The following is a 17,181-nucleotide window of genomic DNA, read 5'->3' as shown; positions in this document are numbered from 1 at the left end:
GTTCGGATGTTAAGACAGTGGGATATACCCCCTGTGCCACCGCTCCCCTTACCCCTTTGAATCATTGTTAGTCCCGTGTGTATTTGAGTAACTGTAAATCGCTCAGAGCCAGCAGCTCTGCAGGACTGAGCAATTAATAAATTGAAAGATTATTATTATTATTATTATTATTATTATTATTATTATCATTATCATTATTATCATCATCATTATCATCATCATCATCTCTCCAATGCTGTGTTACAAACTGCTTTTTAAACTTCCTTCAGTTTCAAATAAGATTTGGGGACTGGCGTTTGCTTGAGAGAAACATCTAGAGGTTCTTCAGGTGTGCTGAGCAAGTTGTGCAGTTATTTGGACCCAGGTCAATGTTGCTGGTGCTTTATTTATACACAGCCATGTAAGATTGTGACCCTATCTGGTAGCATTCAGCTTCTCTGTCTCATGTTGGCAGAGAGAAAAACTGTCCATATTGAAGTCAAAGAACCAAATGAAGAAGATGATGATGAAGATGATGAGGATGAGGATGATGAGGAAGACAGTGAAGAGTATGAGGATGGGGAAAGTGAGGGAAGTGACGATGAAGATGAGAAGACTTCAGATGAAAAAGAAACCGAATCTCAGGCTGCTGGGAAACAACCGGTAGAGAAAAAAATATGCAAAGAAGTAAGCTCTGATTCTGAATATGATTCTGATGACGACCGCACTAAAGAAGAACGTTCTTATGACCGAGCCAAACGGCGAATTGAGGTATGTGGTCACCATCTAATATTCAGACTGAACAAATTGTATTAGATTATAGTTTGTGTGGGGGGTGGGGGGGGTGTTGTTCTGGGTGAACTTTATGTTCCCCTGAAGCCTGTTAGAAACTTTTGCGTATTCGGTGATTAAAGAATATTAGGCTGAATGTTATGACAATGAAAAGATGTCATGACAATCTATGGTATGTTGCAAACCAAGATACACGAGCACCAGCCTTTTTCCAGGCAAGGGGAATGCAGACACTAGAGCATTAACAAGAGAGTGCACAACTGTACTTTCACAAAGGCAATCTGGTCATCCCCCCCCTCCCAGTAGCTCACAGCAGCAAGGCAGTCGTGACAAACAGGAGGCACGGGCTCAGTTCTCAGTAAGGGGGATGCTGGCCAGAAGACAAAATTCACCTGTTGCCCAGCAGCAGGCCAAACAGCAGCAAAACTGGCTGGTCTAGAACTTAGACATCCCGTACTTAAGAGCAGTTCTGTAATCACTTTCCCAACTTGGTGCACCAGAAAAAGACACCCTGTAGGGCATCAGACATTCCCTAGTAATCCTGCCATCCACATCAGCCATATGGAAAAGGGCAAGGAAGAGTCCAGAGACAGGCAGTAAACAGTGTTCCTCAGGCAAAGAACTTAAATCTGAGTGACTTTCCTTTTAAAAACTTCCATTTGTTATTAAGTATCTTTTTTTAATCCTAGAAACGTCGTGCTGAAAACCTTAAAAACATAAATACTGAGAAGTTAAGAGCACCTGTTATTTGTGTGCTTGGACATGTAGATACTGGAAAGACAAAAATCCTAGATAAGGTAAGGGTAGAATGTATGTTTAAAAAATTGCCAGCTTTCTATAGTTGTTAACATGGAATGCCTACAAGCGAACTGCCTCCTTCAGCTTCGATTGAAAGCATATAAGTAATTGGAGACTTCTAAAAGTTCATGTAGCGCAAAACTGATGAGTATAAAAGAAAGCATTCCAAACCTGCTGCTTGGAAGGTTTCATCTAATTATTCTTTCCCCCTCCCTCCCTTACATTTCTTCTTTTCCCCTCACACATAGCTCCGTCATACCCATGTGCAAGATGGTGAAGCTGGTGGTATCACTCAGCAGATTGGGGCTACTAATGTTCCTCTAGAAGCTATTAATGAACAATCAAAGATGGTAAAGAGTGTAAGTAATCTTTTTTCATAACATCATATCTGTGCTTTCCAAAAAGAAAACAAGCTGTTTTAAGTGGCTCTGATTTTCAGTAGGCTGGTTTTCCCTCACCTGTATTTACAGCAGGAAGGCTTGAGCTAGGATCCATTGACTGTAGCAGTCTAATTTGCTGCCCTCCACTGAGAACAGAACTTTCCTTTTAATACTAGCATGAGTACCTAATAGATATTTTTATTGGCTTCAAATACATCACACACGATGTAGCAAGCTTCACCGCATATTTGCGATGGGACACACGATGCTCTAGACTAGAGCTGAAATGCAAGACTGGCTCTTCTGATGCTCATGGAAAACTAAATAATTCTTGTGAGCAAGTACATCCATCTATACCTGGTGAGAACTTTCCAGATCCACAGGCTCTTCAGGCAGGCTGTAGACAGGTTTGGATCTGGAGATCCCCTGGAATGACAACTGATCTCCAAACTACAGAGATCACTTCCCCTGAAGAAAATGGCTATGTTGGAGGGTAGACTCTGTGGCATTATACTCCATCCTTTCCTGACTCCACCCCCAAATCTCCAGGAATTTCATAACCTGCAGTTGGCAACCCTAGCTGTATATTTCCCAATCTGCTCTTCTCTGTTGTTTATCATGTGGTGGTGTCCTATGAATTGATTATCTTGAAAAGGTCCAGTGTGATCAGATGTGCATGGGAATTAATCCTCCTGTATTTCCATCGTGGTTCTGAGCCCAATGTTGATAACCTCTGATCTAGAAGAAAGGAAGCATCACATTATTAAAGGGTAAAGAATGCAGATTTTTATGCCTGGACCCTGGTCTCACTTGCCTGCTTGTTTGTTTTGAAATGCTGCTGTATCGTAAGTCCTGCTGTGTAGTTTTCTAAGAGGGCAAGTTAGAGGTGAAAATAAATGGTCACTGCTGAGCATAGTGCACTCTTCCAAAATATTTGCCTAAGTGTCAAGACAACTAATATTTCACAATCTTAGTTTGACAGAGACAGTGTCAAGATTCCAGGAATGCTGATCATTGATACCCCAGGACATGAGTCTTTCAGGTAACTGTCTCTTATACCTGGTGTCTCCTTTTTATACCATATAATTTTTAAAAATCTGCAGAGGTATAAATAAATCTAGGTTTCTTGGGGAATATGCTGTGAACATTGTCATCTTTTAGTTGTTGTAGATTTTCTGGGCTGTATGGCCGTGGTCTTTCCACGGCCGTACAGCCTGGAAAATCTAAAAACAGCTAATGAACTCTAGCCAATGAAAGCCTTCGACAACATAGGGTTGTCTTTGTTTGTACTAGCCTCACAAAACTTACTGCTGGATAGAATCTTCTAAGAAAGGATTACTTCTGCTTTGAAAACCTTTGAACACATCACTCTGGCCATCTCTTGCACTTTTACATGTCAAGTGTAACTTTTTCCCAATGTTACAGCAATCTTCGAAATCGAGGAAGCTCACTGTGTGACATTGCAATTCTCGTAGTTGACATCATGCATGGTTTGGAGCCACAGACAATTGAGTCTATAAACTTACTGAAGACTAAAAAATGTCCCTTTGTAGTTGCACTCAATAAGGTAGGATGATATCCCACTGTCTTATTGCTTATCGAGGGCTTTGGGAGGTGGTTCGTGTTGTGTTTATGTCTGTGAACTATCAAGTGCTTAGGTTTCTTTCTGCCAAACGATCCATGCTCAAGCACAGTAGAGGATATCTGCTTTAATTTTCTTTGTAGAATAACCTTGAACTTTAGAAAGTATTTTCCCATCCTTCACACTTTTGTGAATCTTACTTTAAAGTTCACGGTATCACATAATGTTCTTTTTGCAGTTTTAAGGTAAGGTATCCTTGTCCTGTTTCATTTTCCCTTGAGAGGCTGAATTTTAATGTGGCGCACACAAATGCTTTGGGTAGTAATTTGGATAAATAGGTGGGCTTGTTATGCAAGCTAGTTACTCGAATTTTAGTTAACTAAGCTAGTTATTTAACTAAGGCTGCGGTCACACGGAGCATTAGGCACGCTAGAGAGACGGAGGATAGGCGGATTTTCCGGGTGCGATCTCACCGCCACATCTGGGAAGCGTTGAGCTCCCGTGGCTCACCTGAGGCTTCCCGCTGAAGATGCGCGGTTAAAAACTAGTACCTCGGAGGTACTAGTTTCCGGTAACCGCGGGGCAAGGGCGGGCATCTGATCGTGTTTCCGGTGGTAGTTCTGGTGCCCGCCCATGCCCCCTCGTATAAAGGTGTTTTAAAAAAACTGTCTATGGGATGCGCACAAGCACCCAACGGGGTATGTGCACACTTTGTTGTCCGGAAAACAAAACACCCGTTTGCTGCGGCGCAGGATTGTGGTGTGCTCGGCACCTCCCCCCTTCCACGGGACCTCCATGGTACATCTGCTGGCGCAACCGCACGTTATTTTGCCCTGGGGCAAACAGCCACACCTCCCCACCGCAATATCCGGCCCGTGTGACTGGGGTCTAAGTAATTTAACTAAGCTAGTTAAAAAAATGGTCTGTGATGTGGGAGGTTTTTGATTCAAAAGTGACTTTAGGCAAGTACTCTTTCTCCGCCTCAGAGTCCCCCCCCCCCAGTATGGCTGTGATAAAAACAGGGTTGCACTTACCTGTAACTGTTGTTCGTCGAGTTGCCTTCTGTGCAGGCACACATTGGGGTGTCTGTGCATGCGCAGGCCTGCCGATAGGGAAATTTTCTAGCTTTTTAGGAATAGAAGGGCGCCCTTCCCCTCAGCGCATGCCCAGCAGCAACTGCGCTGAGTACAGTTTCCTGTAGCATCCCAAACTCTTGAAGTAATACATCTGTGTAAGACTGTCCAGTACAAGTTCTGCAAAACTGGAAACTAGACAAGGACATTGTAGGGGAGGGAGCTCCTGTCTCTCATTCTTGTAATTAGAACATGCAAGGACAATTGTTTCCAGACATGAGAACTTCAGTGAATAAGATTTCCCATCCTAGCAGCAGATTGTTTTATGTCAATTGAGAGATTTGATTCAGGTTATCATTCCTTTGCTTGAGAAAAGATCCGTTTTCTTAAAATTGAAAAGAATGGGGAGTTCTTCCATGCACAATAGATAAGTGTGTGTGTGTGTGTGTGTGTGTGTGTGTGTGTGTGAGAGAGAGAGAGAGAGAGAGAGAGAGAGAGAGAGAGAGAGAGAAAATAAATTGACATGGCTCTCTAGACTGGGAGGACTGACTTACTTGAGGGTATGAAGTGTTTGTTATTGTTTACCTTTGGAATTTCTGGTTTATCGCTTACAATTACTGTTGATTAAATGGATGCATCTAAATAATTCAGTACTAGTAGGGAGATGATTATTTTTAATTCTGCCTCAGATTGATAGGTTATATGACTGGAAAAAAAGTCCTGATATGGATGTCGCTGCCACTTTGAAGAAGCAGAAAAAAAACACACGGGATGAATTTGAGGAGCGTGCAAAAGCCATCATAGTGGAGTTTGCACAGCAGGTTAGTTGAACTGCAGAATAGCTGTAAATACTAGCTGTGTTAGGGTTTGAAAAAGTTTGTTCATTGTGAAACTTATAGATACTGAAACACCTAATGATATGCACACAGGTTTTTTTTTACTTGTAATGTATTTTGCTTGCTTTCTTTACTCAAGTTCTCATAACTTTTAAGTGTTTCAGGCCATTAAATGTTAGCATGGCTAAGGAGATTAATGAGATTAATGCTTAATGGTTAATGCTTTTGATGATGATACCATCAGTGTACACCAGGGGTCCCCAACCTTTTTGAGACTCTGGGTACCTTTGAAATTTTGACACAGTTTTGGTGGGTGCAATTACAGAATTGCTGCCTCAGGAGATGGAGCCAATCACAAAATGGCTGCCAGGGGACGTGTAGCTACACACACATAGGAAGCTCAAGTGCAAAGAAGAGGGTAATTTTAAAAATACACTAGGAAAGAGTAGTGAGAGAGAATAAAACCAACACTGTTGCAGCAGCTCCAACTGAAACAACGTTATTTTAATCTGCACAGCCAATCTGATCTCCACTGGCGAGTCAGAAGCCCTGCTGGGTAAGAACCCCACAAGGCCCCACCCACTTTCTAGAAACACTTGGAAGGTGCCAGAAAAGGTGTCAGTGGGCACCATGTTGGAGACCCCTCCCTGGCATATGTCAGTTTTTCATTACTAAGGCAAAATAATGCCCCTTGTGCCCTGCCCAAGAAAAATTCACAATTGAATGTTTGGTAATTTTTTTTTTGAACAGAAGGCAAGAATATGAGAATAAACACGGTTATATGTGTTTAGTTTGTAGTTGGGGGGAGGGGCTTAAAAAGGATTTTAGGTGGATTTTGAAGAGAGCCCCGAAGGAAGCAAGGCAACTACATGTAGCTCCTTTGAGGTGATGTTGTCCACTGTACAACCTTTATAGGTTTCTAATGATTCTGAAATCTGTCTAGGTTTAAGACTTGATCTCATGGCGGTTTTGAATATTAAGTACTGTTTTTTTATTTAGTTTTCCTACTGCCTTCTTTTCAGTTACATTGTGTTTTTGCTTTTAGGGATTAAATGCTGCCTTATACCATGAGAATAAGGATCCCCGCACATTTGTGTCTCTGGTACCTACCTCTGCTCACACTGGAGATGGCATGGGAAGCCTAATAGCTCTTCTTGTTGAGTTGACACAAACCATGTTAAGTAAGAGACTAGCGCACTGTGAAGAGCTTAGAGCTCAGGTCATGGAGGTAATTTGAAATATATGTCTAGCAAATCTTTGTTATTCTGTTTGGCTAAGAAACTGAATTGAAATAACTGTATATGTGTGTGTTTGGCTCTGGTCACTTAGGTCAAAGCTCTTCCTGGTATGGGTACCACAATAGATGTTATTTTGATTAATGGACGCCTGAGAGAAGGAGACTGCATTATAGTCCCTGGAGTAGAAGGTCCCATCGTAACACAGATAAGAGGTCTTTTGTTACCTCCTCCCATGAAAGAGCTGCGAGTGAAGGTATGGAGTAGAATACAGAATTCATTCTAACTTTTAAAGTATCTGATACCAAAAGTTCTTCAGCACTAGTTCCGGTGGACTACCCTTCTTCTGCTCTACTCTGGAAATAGTCTAGAGTTAACTGGGTTATTTCTTCACTTAAATTGCCAACTGCCGAATCAGGCCATTGATTGAGAAAGCCAATAATATTATTTATTTCATATGATTATTTGCTCTCTCTTTAAGAGCTTCCAAACTTAACTACCATTACTGACATCTGCCTGTCTTGCAAAAATAAGAAAAACTCAAACTCTGAATCCAGAATAAAGCGTGTCGACTGGGAACATGCAGTTGTAATATTTTATGCAGTTTCTCTGGTTTGGGGATGGTGCAATATAGACACAGTATATTTGCATATACACACTCATATATATTTGCTTTAGTGGTCGCAACTGAGTACAGTGTTGTACTTCTTGCCCCTCCTCCAGCACTTAAGTAGGTCTTTTGAAAAAGCAGCAGAGTCTCAAACTGTGCGTGATTATGCAAATATCGTGTTGCTTTTATAATTTGTTATGGATTATATAATGGATTTCTCCTACTTTGTGGTTCAGAATTTGGGATTATTTTGTGCTGCAGAACACCAGAGCAGTCCCTTAGCTCTGGATGTGACAGTATACTCTTATCAATCAGTGTAATGTTTTACCGCACCTTGTAACCCTTGGTATGTAACTCCTGTAATGGCTTCTCTCTGAAATGACTTGTACTTTGCTGCCTCCTTGATTTCCTTAGTGTTCCCTAGTGATTTTTGCTGCCACCAGAAGGTCTTGCCTCTACCTGCTTAGTTTAACCCAAAGAACAGGATGGCTTAATTATGTTGGATAGCATGACAGACTGGTCAGTGCATGTGGCTGGCTGTGATGCTTTACTCTAAATAAAATGGCTGGTTTTACTTAAACAGAAATCGTTTATTTAGAAGTATAGCAGCTTAATAGTTTCAGTGTGGTTCAAAAGTGCAACCGTTTCCTTAAAGACTGCTAGCTTCCTGGTTGCAACATAGGTGCGGGTCTTCTTTTCTTTTTTCCTTCCTCCTTCCCTAAATAGGCCAAGTCACAAAGACTTATTTGTGACATTTGCCACTTAGGCTAATAACTTCCACATGACGGAAAAGTCAGACTTCTCAGCTCCCCTCTAGGGATGTGCATTCAGTTTGTCTGAACTAAATGCATCCCCGCACATGGAGGGAAGGGAAGGCAGTTTAAACTGCCTTCCCTTGGCTTGCCCCCCCACCTGAAAGTGATTTGGGGCCCCTAATGACCCCCGAATCCACTTGGATTGCCAAAAGTGGCATTTGTGGGTCATTTGGTGGCCGAATAAGATTTGGCCCAATTCAGCCGAAACTAATCGGGCCGAATTTTTTTTCTTGCACACCCCTACTCCCCTCTCCAGTTTTTTATTTTTCAAACAAACCCTCTCCCCAAAGCAGTCAACTCCGCCCCCTAGGGTATAGCCACCATCCAATCATAACACACTTTAGTCACTCATCCAGCCTCATAGGAGGCAAAAAGGCATTCCCAGGGACAAGTTGATGCTGTCAACCCACCAGCATAGGGACCTCAGAATCAGAGGAGGGACCACAAGCCGTAATGTAGGAGGATCGATGTTTGGACGAAAATGGCAGAGAAACCACAATTGCAGTGGGTGCATATGCAGACGTGCGTAGGGAAGCACGAACGTTGTTGCCACCATGTGCCCCAAACGATGCTGAAGAGCGAGCGCCGTTTGTTTCGGGGAGGAAAGACAGTCCCGCACCAGTGATTGAAGCGTGGCAGCTCTGTCCGGAGGCAGGAAGGCACACTGTCTGGTGGTGTCGATGTCGGCCCTTATGAATGACAGAGTCTGAGTTGGCTCGAGGTGGGACTTCGCAAGGTTCACGGAGAGACCGAGGGCAGCGAGGAGCCGGAGCGTGTGGGTGATGCTTCGCAGAAGGTCCTCTCGGGATGTAGCCACCAGGAGTCAGTCATGGATGTATGGGAAGACAGTGGCAGCCTGCTCCCCAGAGCGGAGGAGAAAAGCCTGCCAAAAAAGTTTGCCTGAGGCTAGCTCTTCCAGATCTCCGAGGTTGGCTTTGTGGGTGTGCCCGAAACCCAAGTGTGGGACTGCACAGGGACCATGATGAAGATTATGAAGTTTCTATGCCTGTAAAATGTCCATGTGGTAAAAGAAAAGAAACAACTATGGTCTGAAATATTTTGGAGCAATAGAAGGTATGCTAAAAACAAGCACGATAAAGGAGAGATGTTTTTGTGGAAGCGTCTGACATTCGAGTGACTTTTTGGAATAAATAAATGAGCCAGTGATCCTTGCACTGCAGCTTTGGCTAATACTGGCTATCCATTCTAACTCAGTTGTGTCTGCTGTATTTGAAGTTTTGTGTCATGGATGGTAGAGATAAGATACTATGAATTACTAGCTGTAGTTCTGAAGATATCAAAAAAGACAGGTAATGTTTAGAAAACTATTAAAATAACTTTGTGGACTTTTTTCTCTTCTTAGAACCAGTATGAAAAGCATAAAGAAGTTATTGCTGCTCAAGGAGTAAAAATTCTTGGAAAAGATTTGGAGAAAACATTGGCTGGTTTACCCCTGCTTGTAGCCTACAAAGAGGATGAAATCCCAGTCCTTAAAGTAAGGCACATGAGATGCCCTTTTAGGTTGACAGTATACCAGCAGCCAGAAATTCCCAGTGTGAATTATTACATTGTGCTGAAACAATGAAGAATTAACAGTTTAATATGTCAGGAGTGGAGAACATTTCAGGAGGAATTATTATTGTTCACCTTACCTTACGGTCATCACTCTTCTCCTTTGCCAGAGGAAATAAACTTTTATTTCCTGGTTGAAAACTTTAGTCTTATGCTTCCAGTAGTTTTTTTTTTAAACAAATCAAAATAAAGTAACTTGTAGTGCAACTCTGCCAATCTCCACTATGCCCCCTCATTCTGTTCTCAGAATTCGGGAGGGGGCTCCAGGCTATATCAGGAGAGAGAAGGTACAGGTTTCCCTGCTCTGCCGGCTTCACTGTACTGGTGGTGCTTTGGAGCTGTCGCTTGGTTTGTAGCCTGCTTGGCTTTTAAAGTGTCTTAGAAGTAATGACTGTTCCAAAATAACCTTCATAGCAATGTCTGAATGATGTGCATTCATGCTATTTGTATATGCATATTGCTTATCTTCTGGCTAAGCTCCTGGGAGTTGTGTTGCATGGAAAGTTACAGATTTGTTACAGAACTATACCTCAAAATCCTGATTATGCATTCTTCAGAACTGTATAGTATTCTCGGCCTTTTGGCTAAGATCAAGTGTAGTGTGTGTGTATAATATTTGAGTCTAAACTTAAAATCAGTGTTGAGATGTAGATATTCTGTGTGTGAAAGCCTACCTATAAGCATTCACCACTTTTAATATGCACAATAAGATTATTTGTTAAGAGATTAGCATGATCATTTTCCTCTGTTTTGAAAAACATCTTAGGTAAAATTGTTTTGGTTGAAATGGTGGAAGTAAACAGACTAATATCTTTTGTGCCGAAGGTATATTAAATATATTTGAAATCCTCCTGTTTTACTAACTCTAGCCTTTGAGGTGAAATTTTTAAAAAGCTGCATGAATTCACTTATGTGCCTGGAGTTCCCCAGATGTTTCTGTTTCTGTCTGCATCACAGTGGTGATTGGTACTTGTAAAATGGCTGCTAGAGAGAAATAAGAGCTCTGAATTTGGGCCATGGCTTGACTTTTTCCAGAGGGAGTAGCCATGTTGGTCTGCAAGTAAAACAATTAGATTCGAGTCCAGTAGCATCTTAGAGACCAGCAAGATTTTTGGGGTGTAAGCTTTTGCGAGTCAAAGCACCCTTCATCAGCTTGACTTGTGGTTCTATCTAAAGCTCTTCCAGAGTGAAGTAGTATTTAGTCTGACCGGCTTTGCCTCAGAAACTGCCACAAGCTTACTAATGACATAATTGCCTGTACAGATAATTGTGAGGTGCTGAGTATAGTGTGCTGGGAGCTATTGAGTCCCACTGAAGAGGTCCAGGAATGAGAGATCTCCTAGAAATATATCCTTTGTATATCTGCAGGATGAATTGATACATGAATTGAAGCAAACATTGAATGCCATAAAGTTGGAAGAGAAAGGTGTTTATGTCCAGGCATCTACTCTGGGCTCCTTGGAAGCATTACTTGAATTTTTGAAGACCTCAGAAGTGCCAGTAAGAACTGTTTTCCATGTCACTGCCCTAAACTGCTGCATTTCTAATGAAATCCTACTGTAATTAAAAAGCCATTAGTCACAGACTGCCTTTTCCCTCTCCTGACAGTATGCTGGAATTAACATAGGACCTGTCCATAAAAAAGATGTGATGAAGGCATCCGTTATGTTGGAGCATGATCCTCAGTAAGTACCTTTTTAAAGATATGCTGCTGCCTGTGCCATCAAGTTGTGGTGTTTCTAGTCTCTGTTTCGCATATGTCACAAAAATTATTTTTATCTTCTAGATATGCTGTAATCTTGGCATTTGATGTGAGGGTTGAACGAGATGCCCAGGAAATGGCTGATAGTTTAGGAGTTAGAATCTTTAGTGCAGAAATCATCTATCACTTATTTGATGCCTTCACAAAATACAGGCAAGACTACAAAAAGCAAAAACAGGAAGAATTTAAGTAAGTATGCCTCCAAGTGAGTTCAGTCTTTGTTTCCTTAAAGTATGTGAAAATCATTTGCACAAGAAATTGTATAAAGGAATTTGTTCAAACCCACTAGTGTGTGAAAGCCCTCCCCCGGTAACTTTCACTACCCACAAATCTGTGTCCCTAAATCAGAGTCCTTTTGATACATTGCAGTTAGGAGATGGAAGAGGTTCTGGTGTGCACCTGGGGTTGACTGGGTGTGCACCTGGGGTTGACTGGTTCCCTGCCATAGTCATCCAGTTTTTTCTTATAATCAGAATTACGCAGTGGCAAAGTATGGGGCTTTCTCAGAAAGTTTTCTGTTGGGCAAGATATATATTGTGTAAGGGGAAAATGAGATCTTTTTGCAGTGAGTTGTGCTTAAGTACTGACAGATTAGAACCAAGTTGACACATTTCTTATGAGGCTGTTGTTTACTTGCCCTGGTCTGGCTGTAGAGGCTGTGCATGTGTTGGGCTGGGCTGGGGTTGCACATCCTGTTGAAATCAGTGGAGTGGGGATAGGCAGCAATTTGATGCACTCTGATTTACAGTTCCTACTCCAGCAAGCAGAATGTTTGCCAAGGCCTGCTTGTGTGTGTGGAGCTCCTTTGCTCCTTGGGAGCTGCTGGCAAAATGAACTTGCAGGCAATGGATGGTTGTACAATGGCTAGCCAAAGTGGGTGTAAATAGGGAATTTTTGCCACACTTTTGCACACTTGGTACGGTAAAAATTTCCCTTTGATTGGAAGAATACTACGGAAAGTTCTCACTCCTGAGTAATTTAGAGTAGGTTCTCTTACCCAATGATTGTCCTGCCCTGTCAAGTGCTAAGGAAGATCTGATCACACATTCAGTGCACATGTGGTAAAAAATGGGGTGGAATAGCTGCTTTACAAATTCAGAAGGCCAGTTTACGAAGTAGATATATGCACATGGAGTGTAATTAGTGTTGTCTCTACCAACCACTAGACATTTTCAGTTGGCTGGGAATGGTTTAACAGCCAGCATTATGCGAAGAAAGTTCTATTGCTGTTTGTTACAAACTGGATCCAGCTAAAATAATGCAGGTATTTGAAAACACATTAGTTTTACAACTGATAATCAAATCACATATTGAGTATTCTGCTATTTTCCCCTTAGGCACATAGCAGTATTCCCTTGCAAGATGAAAATACTCCCTCAGTTTATCTTTAATTCTCGGGATCCCATAGTAATGGGAGTCCTTATAGAAGCGGGTCAGGTAAAACAAGGAACTCCAATGTGTGTACCTAGTAAAAATGTGAGTATATTTTAATTCCTAAAGATATGTTACAAGGTGTTCTTATTCTGCAAAGATATCAAAGCCATGCGGTATACTAGTATCAGCATCTTTGCTGTGTTCACTTAGCTTTTTTGTTCATCCTGGGAAATAATAGGCAGAGTGTTCTTGGAGTTGCAGTAGTGAAAACTGCAGTTTGTGCAGTGAAGGAGGCAGGGACAAGAGGCTTGCGCTGTGAAAGCAGCTCTTTCGACCTTTCTTCATCGTGCCCCCAGTGGTATAATAGTTGAATGCTAGCCTTGATTCTGAGTAGAAGTCAACCTTGTAGCTTTAAGTATTAAATTTGACAGAGATGTAAATGCTTGATTAATGATGAAGCTCGGAATGTCCTGGTCTTGTCCTACAAAAACGTAATGATGCTGGTGGTAACTGAAAACCAGAAGACTCTTTTTGTTTCTCAAAATCTCCCAGAGCTACTTGGAAATGAGCAGGATCTATTATTCTCTGACTGTGACCCATCCAAATTGGTCTATTGCCTCTGCAGGAGGGGGGGCAGCAAGCTCTCCCTGCCTTCAAAAGATGGTGATTGGTGTGGGCCCCCTCATGTCACATGGAGGACTGTTCTGGAAGGTCCCTCAACTCTGGCTTTTTATGGGGATATAAGGTGTGCTGAGGAGGAAAGGGGGCAAAAATTGCTTCCACAAACTAGCTCTATTCATATCTGCCTTGGATTAAGTCCAAGGCCTTGTGCTTACTCTAGCACTGTGGGGGCACTCCTTCCTGTATTACAAGGTAACACAAGAGGCATTGGATCTCACAGAAGGAGCCTGTGCTGCAGTCCCACCCCACAGCCATGTTAACCTTTGGGAAACTGGTGTGTGTTACTTCCATGTGGGTACCACCCTTTGTATATTACTTAGGAACGTAAGAGCTCAGGGAGGGTACTCTTCCATTGAACCTGTTCTGTATATAAAGGTAAAGGTAAAGGTTCCCTTGCTCGAAAGCCAGTCGAATCTGACTCTAGGGTTGCGGTGCTCATCTCCGTTTCAAAGCCGAAGAGCCAGCGCTGTCCGAAGACGTTTCCGTGGTCATGTGGCCGGCATGACTAAAAACCAAGGCGCACGGAACGCTGTTACCTTCCCACCAAAGTGGTACGTATTTATCTACTTGCAATGTCTTGCTTTCGAACTGCTAGGTTGGCAGGAGCTGGAACTAGAGGTGGGAGCTCACTCCATCATGCGGCACCCGGGTCTCGAACCGCTGATCTACCGACCTTCCACAGCCTGCAGTTCAGCATCTTGCACTGGGAAGCTGTTAAAAGTCTAACCAAATTCTAAACCATGGGTTAGATTGTAACATCTTGTTTGTTGAAACTGGTGCATTCTTCTGGTGGAAGAAGCCTTCAGCCAATGCAAGAAAGTAGTGTTTTGTGTCAGTGGAAGATTCCTTGCTCCAGAGGAGTGCACCGGTACCAGTGGAATAAAATGGAAAGATCCATCCACTCTCTTCTCTTTGATCTTCAGAACCTTGTCATGTAAGCAGGTGTTTCATTAACAAAAAGCAGTATATACTCTAAACGGGTGCCCTGTGTGTGTTACAGTTCATTGATATTGGAATAGTTACAAGTATCGAAATAAATCACAAACAAGTGGATGTAGCAAAAAAAGGCCAAGAAGTCTGTGTGAAAATAGAACCTATTCCTGGTGAGGCACCTAAAATGTTTGGACGACATTTTGAAGCAACAGATTTCCTTGTTAGCAAGGTTAGTATTTTGCCATGGGTGTTATGGTTTGTGATTTGTACTTCATAAATACTAAATGTAGATCAACTGTTTTGTTTTGCACATACTACAGGGATTGTTATGGAATGTTTTTTTTTCCTTTGTAGAGAAATCTGCATTCTAAGAGAACCCCTTCAAACCCAGATTTCTGTTCTAAACTACTTTCTTTCTTATAATCCATGCTCTGATATGGATAATCCAGGCTAGGTCAGTCTCCTTAGATCTTGGCTGCTAAGCAGGGTCTGCCCTGGTTAGTATTGGACAAGACGCAGGCCATGGCAGACCACCTCTGAATGTCTCTTGCCTTGAAAATCCCATAGGATTGCCATAAATCAGCTGTGACTTGACAGCAAAAAACCCCACACAAACAAAATCAATGCTGCTTACGTGTGTAACTTTGCCTGTGTTATATCCTAACCAGTCCTAACAGTATGTTAAAAGTGTACCTTCCAAGTAGAAATGAGTAGTACTGGTTTGCTGAACTCTGTACCGTTTTAACATGCTGCTAGTCAGTTACATTTTTGATTTGTTGAGTGACACACATGCTCAGGGCCGGATTTAGACTTGCTGAGGCCCTAAGCTATACAAAACCCAGAGGCCCCCTACTGTTTTAAATTACATCAGCTGGTCTCAGAAAAATTTAAAATATATATGCCTTTTTAATATTTGAAATCATTTTTTATATTGTGTTTTTATTTGAGGCCCCAGCAGATTGCGAGGCCCTAAGCTGTAACTTATTTAGCTTATGCGTAAATCCGGCACTGCACATTCTCAAAAATGAAATGGCTCATTTGTCTGAATACTGTGTATCTTCTACCTTTGGTGTTTCTAACTCAGTATGTTCTTTCTACAGATCAGTCGTCAGTCCATTGATGCTCTGAAGGATTGGTTCAGAGATGAAATGCAGAAGTCTGACTGGCAGCTTATTGTAGAGCTAAAGAAAGTATTTGAGATCATCTGAGTTCTGTGAAGCAATGGGCAGGCCGTGCAAACCCACACTTCCTGTTACAAACATCACCAACAGCCTATAATGAACATGCTGTTGGATTTAATTAACATCTGGGGAAAATATGTGGATAAAATGTTTTCCATGAGAAACCAAGTAACTTACACTGGTTTGACAGTGGTCAATTTACATGTCCCTGTGGTTCCAATGTGCCTGTGCACCTTCTCCCCCATTGTCCTTCCCTTTATACTGGCTGCTGTTTTAAAGTTTGCCCTCCCCAACTCATGTCCCTCCCAAATAAAAAAATTAAATTTTTTAATACAAAACTCAAAGCTTTCACTTTTATACCAGTAAGATCAGTACTGCAGTTTTTGATTTACCAAACTCCTGCAGACTTTGTGATTCTTGGACTTTGATGTAAGAAATGTTTATTTATGCATACCTCTTTGTTTTTCTCCCCACCTTGATTTTTCATCATTCTTCTGCTTTGTGCCTATAGGAATTTTTTTAAAGATAGATGAATTAGGTAATAGGGGTATCTGTATTTGCTTTGTGTGCAACAATGATGTAAGGCATAGTCGGCTGCCTTTTATTGCTTGTACAGTTTACAAACCTGTAATCATAAACACTGAGCTGCAAATAAAAGAAATGGACATTATTCTATTTTTATATGTAATTTGGTATAAAGGAGACATTACATGAACATACTTGGCTAACATCTGTGGGATCTGAACTTATGAATACAAATGCCTGGTATGGGACATAACATCAATCAGCTAGATGTGATCAGTGCAATGTGTAAATAATGTGGGCCCTGTGACGTTAACTCATACAAGTTAGCTAAGTGCTGCTGTTGTCCAGCCCTGTTCTACTAGATGGAAATGTGGCTGATGTCATGGTGTACTTCAGGCAGGATCGTATACACAGCCAGAAGCACAATTAGTTACAACAAGCTCAGCAAAACTCTCAGAGAGACCTTGGTACCAGTGCGACATCCCGGCACATCTAACAGCCTGCCAGTGCACCTGACAACAGGGCTACCAGTCATGCTGCTGCATTGAGACATTCTCTCCAGCAGCCGTTAGACCAGGGGGAACAGCATCACATTGTTCCTGCACCATGGAAAGCTGGATTCTGCGAGGGATACAGAAGTTGTTGAGATAATTCTATAGCTGGCTAATTTCTTAACTGCTCATTAATGAGCTTTCGTGTGGCATAATGTTTAACGTGGGGACTCATGGAAGTTTGTAGCTGCAATGTTCCGATTACTGAAGTATCTGTAGTATGATCTTTGTGTCTACTCCAACGGTTAATTGAAAAACAAAAGGGCGTCTGTTCCTGCACTTGGGGTGTGTGTGTGTCAGTGAATGATGGTAATACACTTACAGCAATTTCCTACTCGCTGGAAATTGTTTCTTCTCCGCTTTCAGTAATCTTACTGGGCTTTAAAAGGAGAATTGAGGTTAGTTATGATGCCAAATGTTGCTGCCAAATTGTCATTTCTTTGCTTGTGTGTAATCACAGAGGAGGGGGGAGCATTGCCTTCACTCCATCATAATCCCATCC

At 41.9% G+C, this 17,181-nt stretch overlaps 1 protein-coding gene across 1 annotated transcript in view; it reads left to right on the top strand.

Moving 5' to 3' along the window:
* EIF5B (eukaryotic translation initiation factor 5B) overlaps positions 1-16,263 on the top strand; it is a 27,572-nt gene extending 11,309 nt beyond the window's left edge. The window contains exons 10-24 of the mRNA XM_015422537.1: positions 455-750; positions 1,461-1,568; positions 1,818-1,928; positions 2,924-2,991; positions 3,375-3,516; positions 5,294-5,425; positions 6,486-6,668; positions 6,770-6,931; positions 9,464-9,595; positions 11,041-11,172; positions 11,281-11,357; positions 11,459-11,623; positions 12,772-12,910; positions 14,490-14,651; positions 15,523-16,263. Of these exons, the coding sequence (XP_015278023.1) occupies positions 455-750; positions 1,461-1,568; positions 1,818-1,928; positions 2,924-2,991; positions 3,375-3,516; positions 5,294-5,425; positions 6,486-6,668; positions 6,770-6,931; positions 9,464-9,595; positions 11,041-11,172; positions 11,281-11,357; positions 11,459-11,623; positions 12,772-12,910; positions 14,490-14,651; positions 15,523-15,630 (2,117 nt within the window). The 3' untranslated portion in view covers positions 15,631-16,263. The remainder of the gene's footprint in view (positions 1-454; positions 751-1,460; positions 1,569-1,817; positions 1,929-2,923; positions 2,992-3,374; positions 3,517-5,293; positions 5,426-6,485; positions 6,669-6,769; positions 6,932-9,463; positions 9,596-11,040; positions 11,173-11,280; positions 11,358-11,458; positions 11,624-12,771; positions 12,911-14,489; positions 14,652-15,522) is intronic.
* Positions 16,264-17,181: the final 918 nt, after the last annotated feature.

Source organism: Gekko japonicus, unplaced genomic scaffold (assembly GCF_001447785.1).
Source record: "Gekko japonicus isolate JY-2015 unplaced genomic scaffold, Gekko_japonicus_V1.1 scaffold1396, whole genome shotgun sequence".
Lineage (NCBI taxonomy): Eukaryota > Metazoa > Chordata > Lepidosauria > Squamata > Gekkonidae > Gekko > Gekko japonicus.
This window is presented reverse-complemented; position numbering and strand designations above follow the sequence as displayed.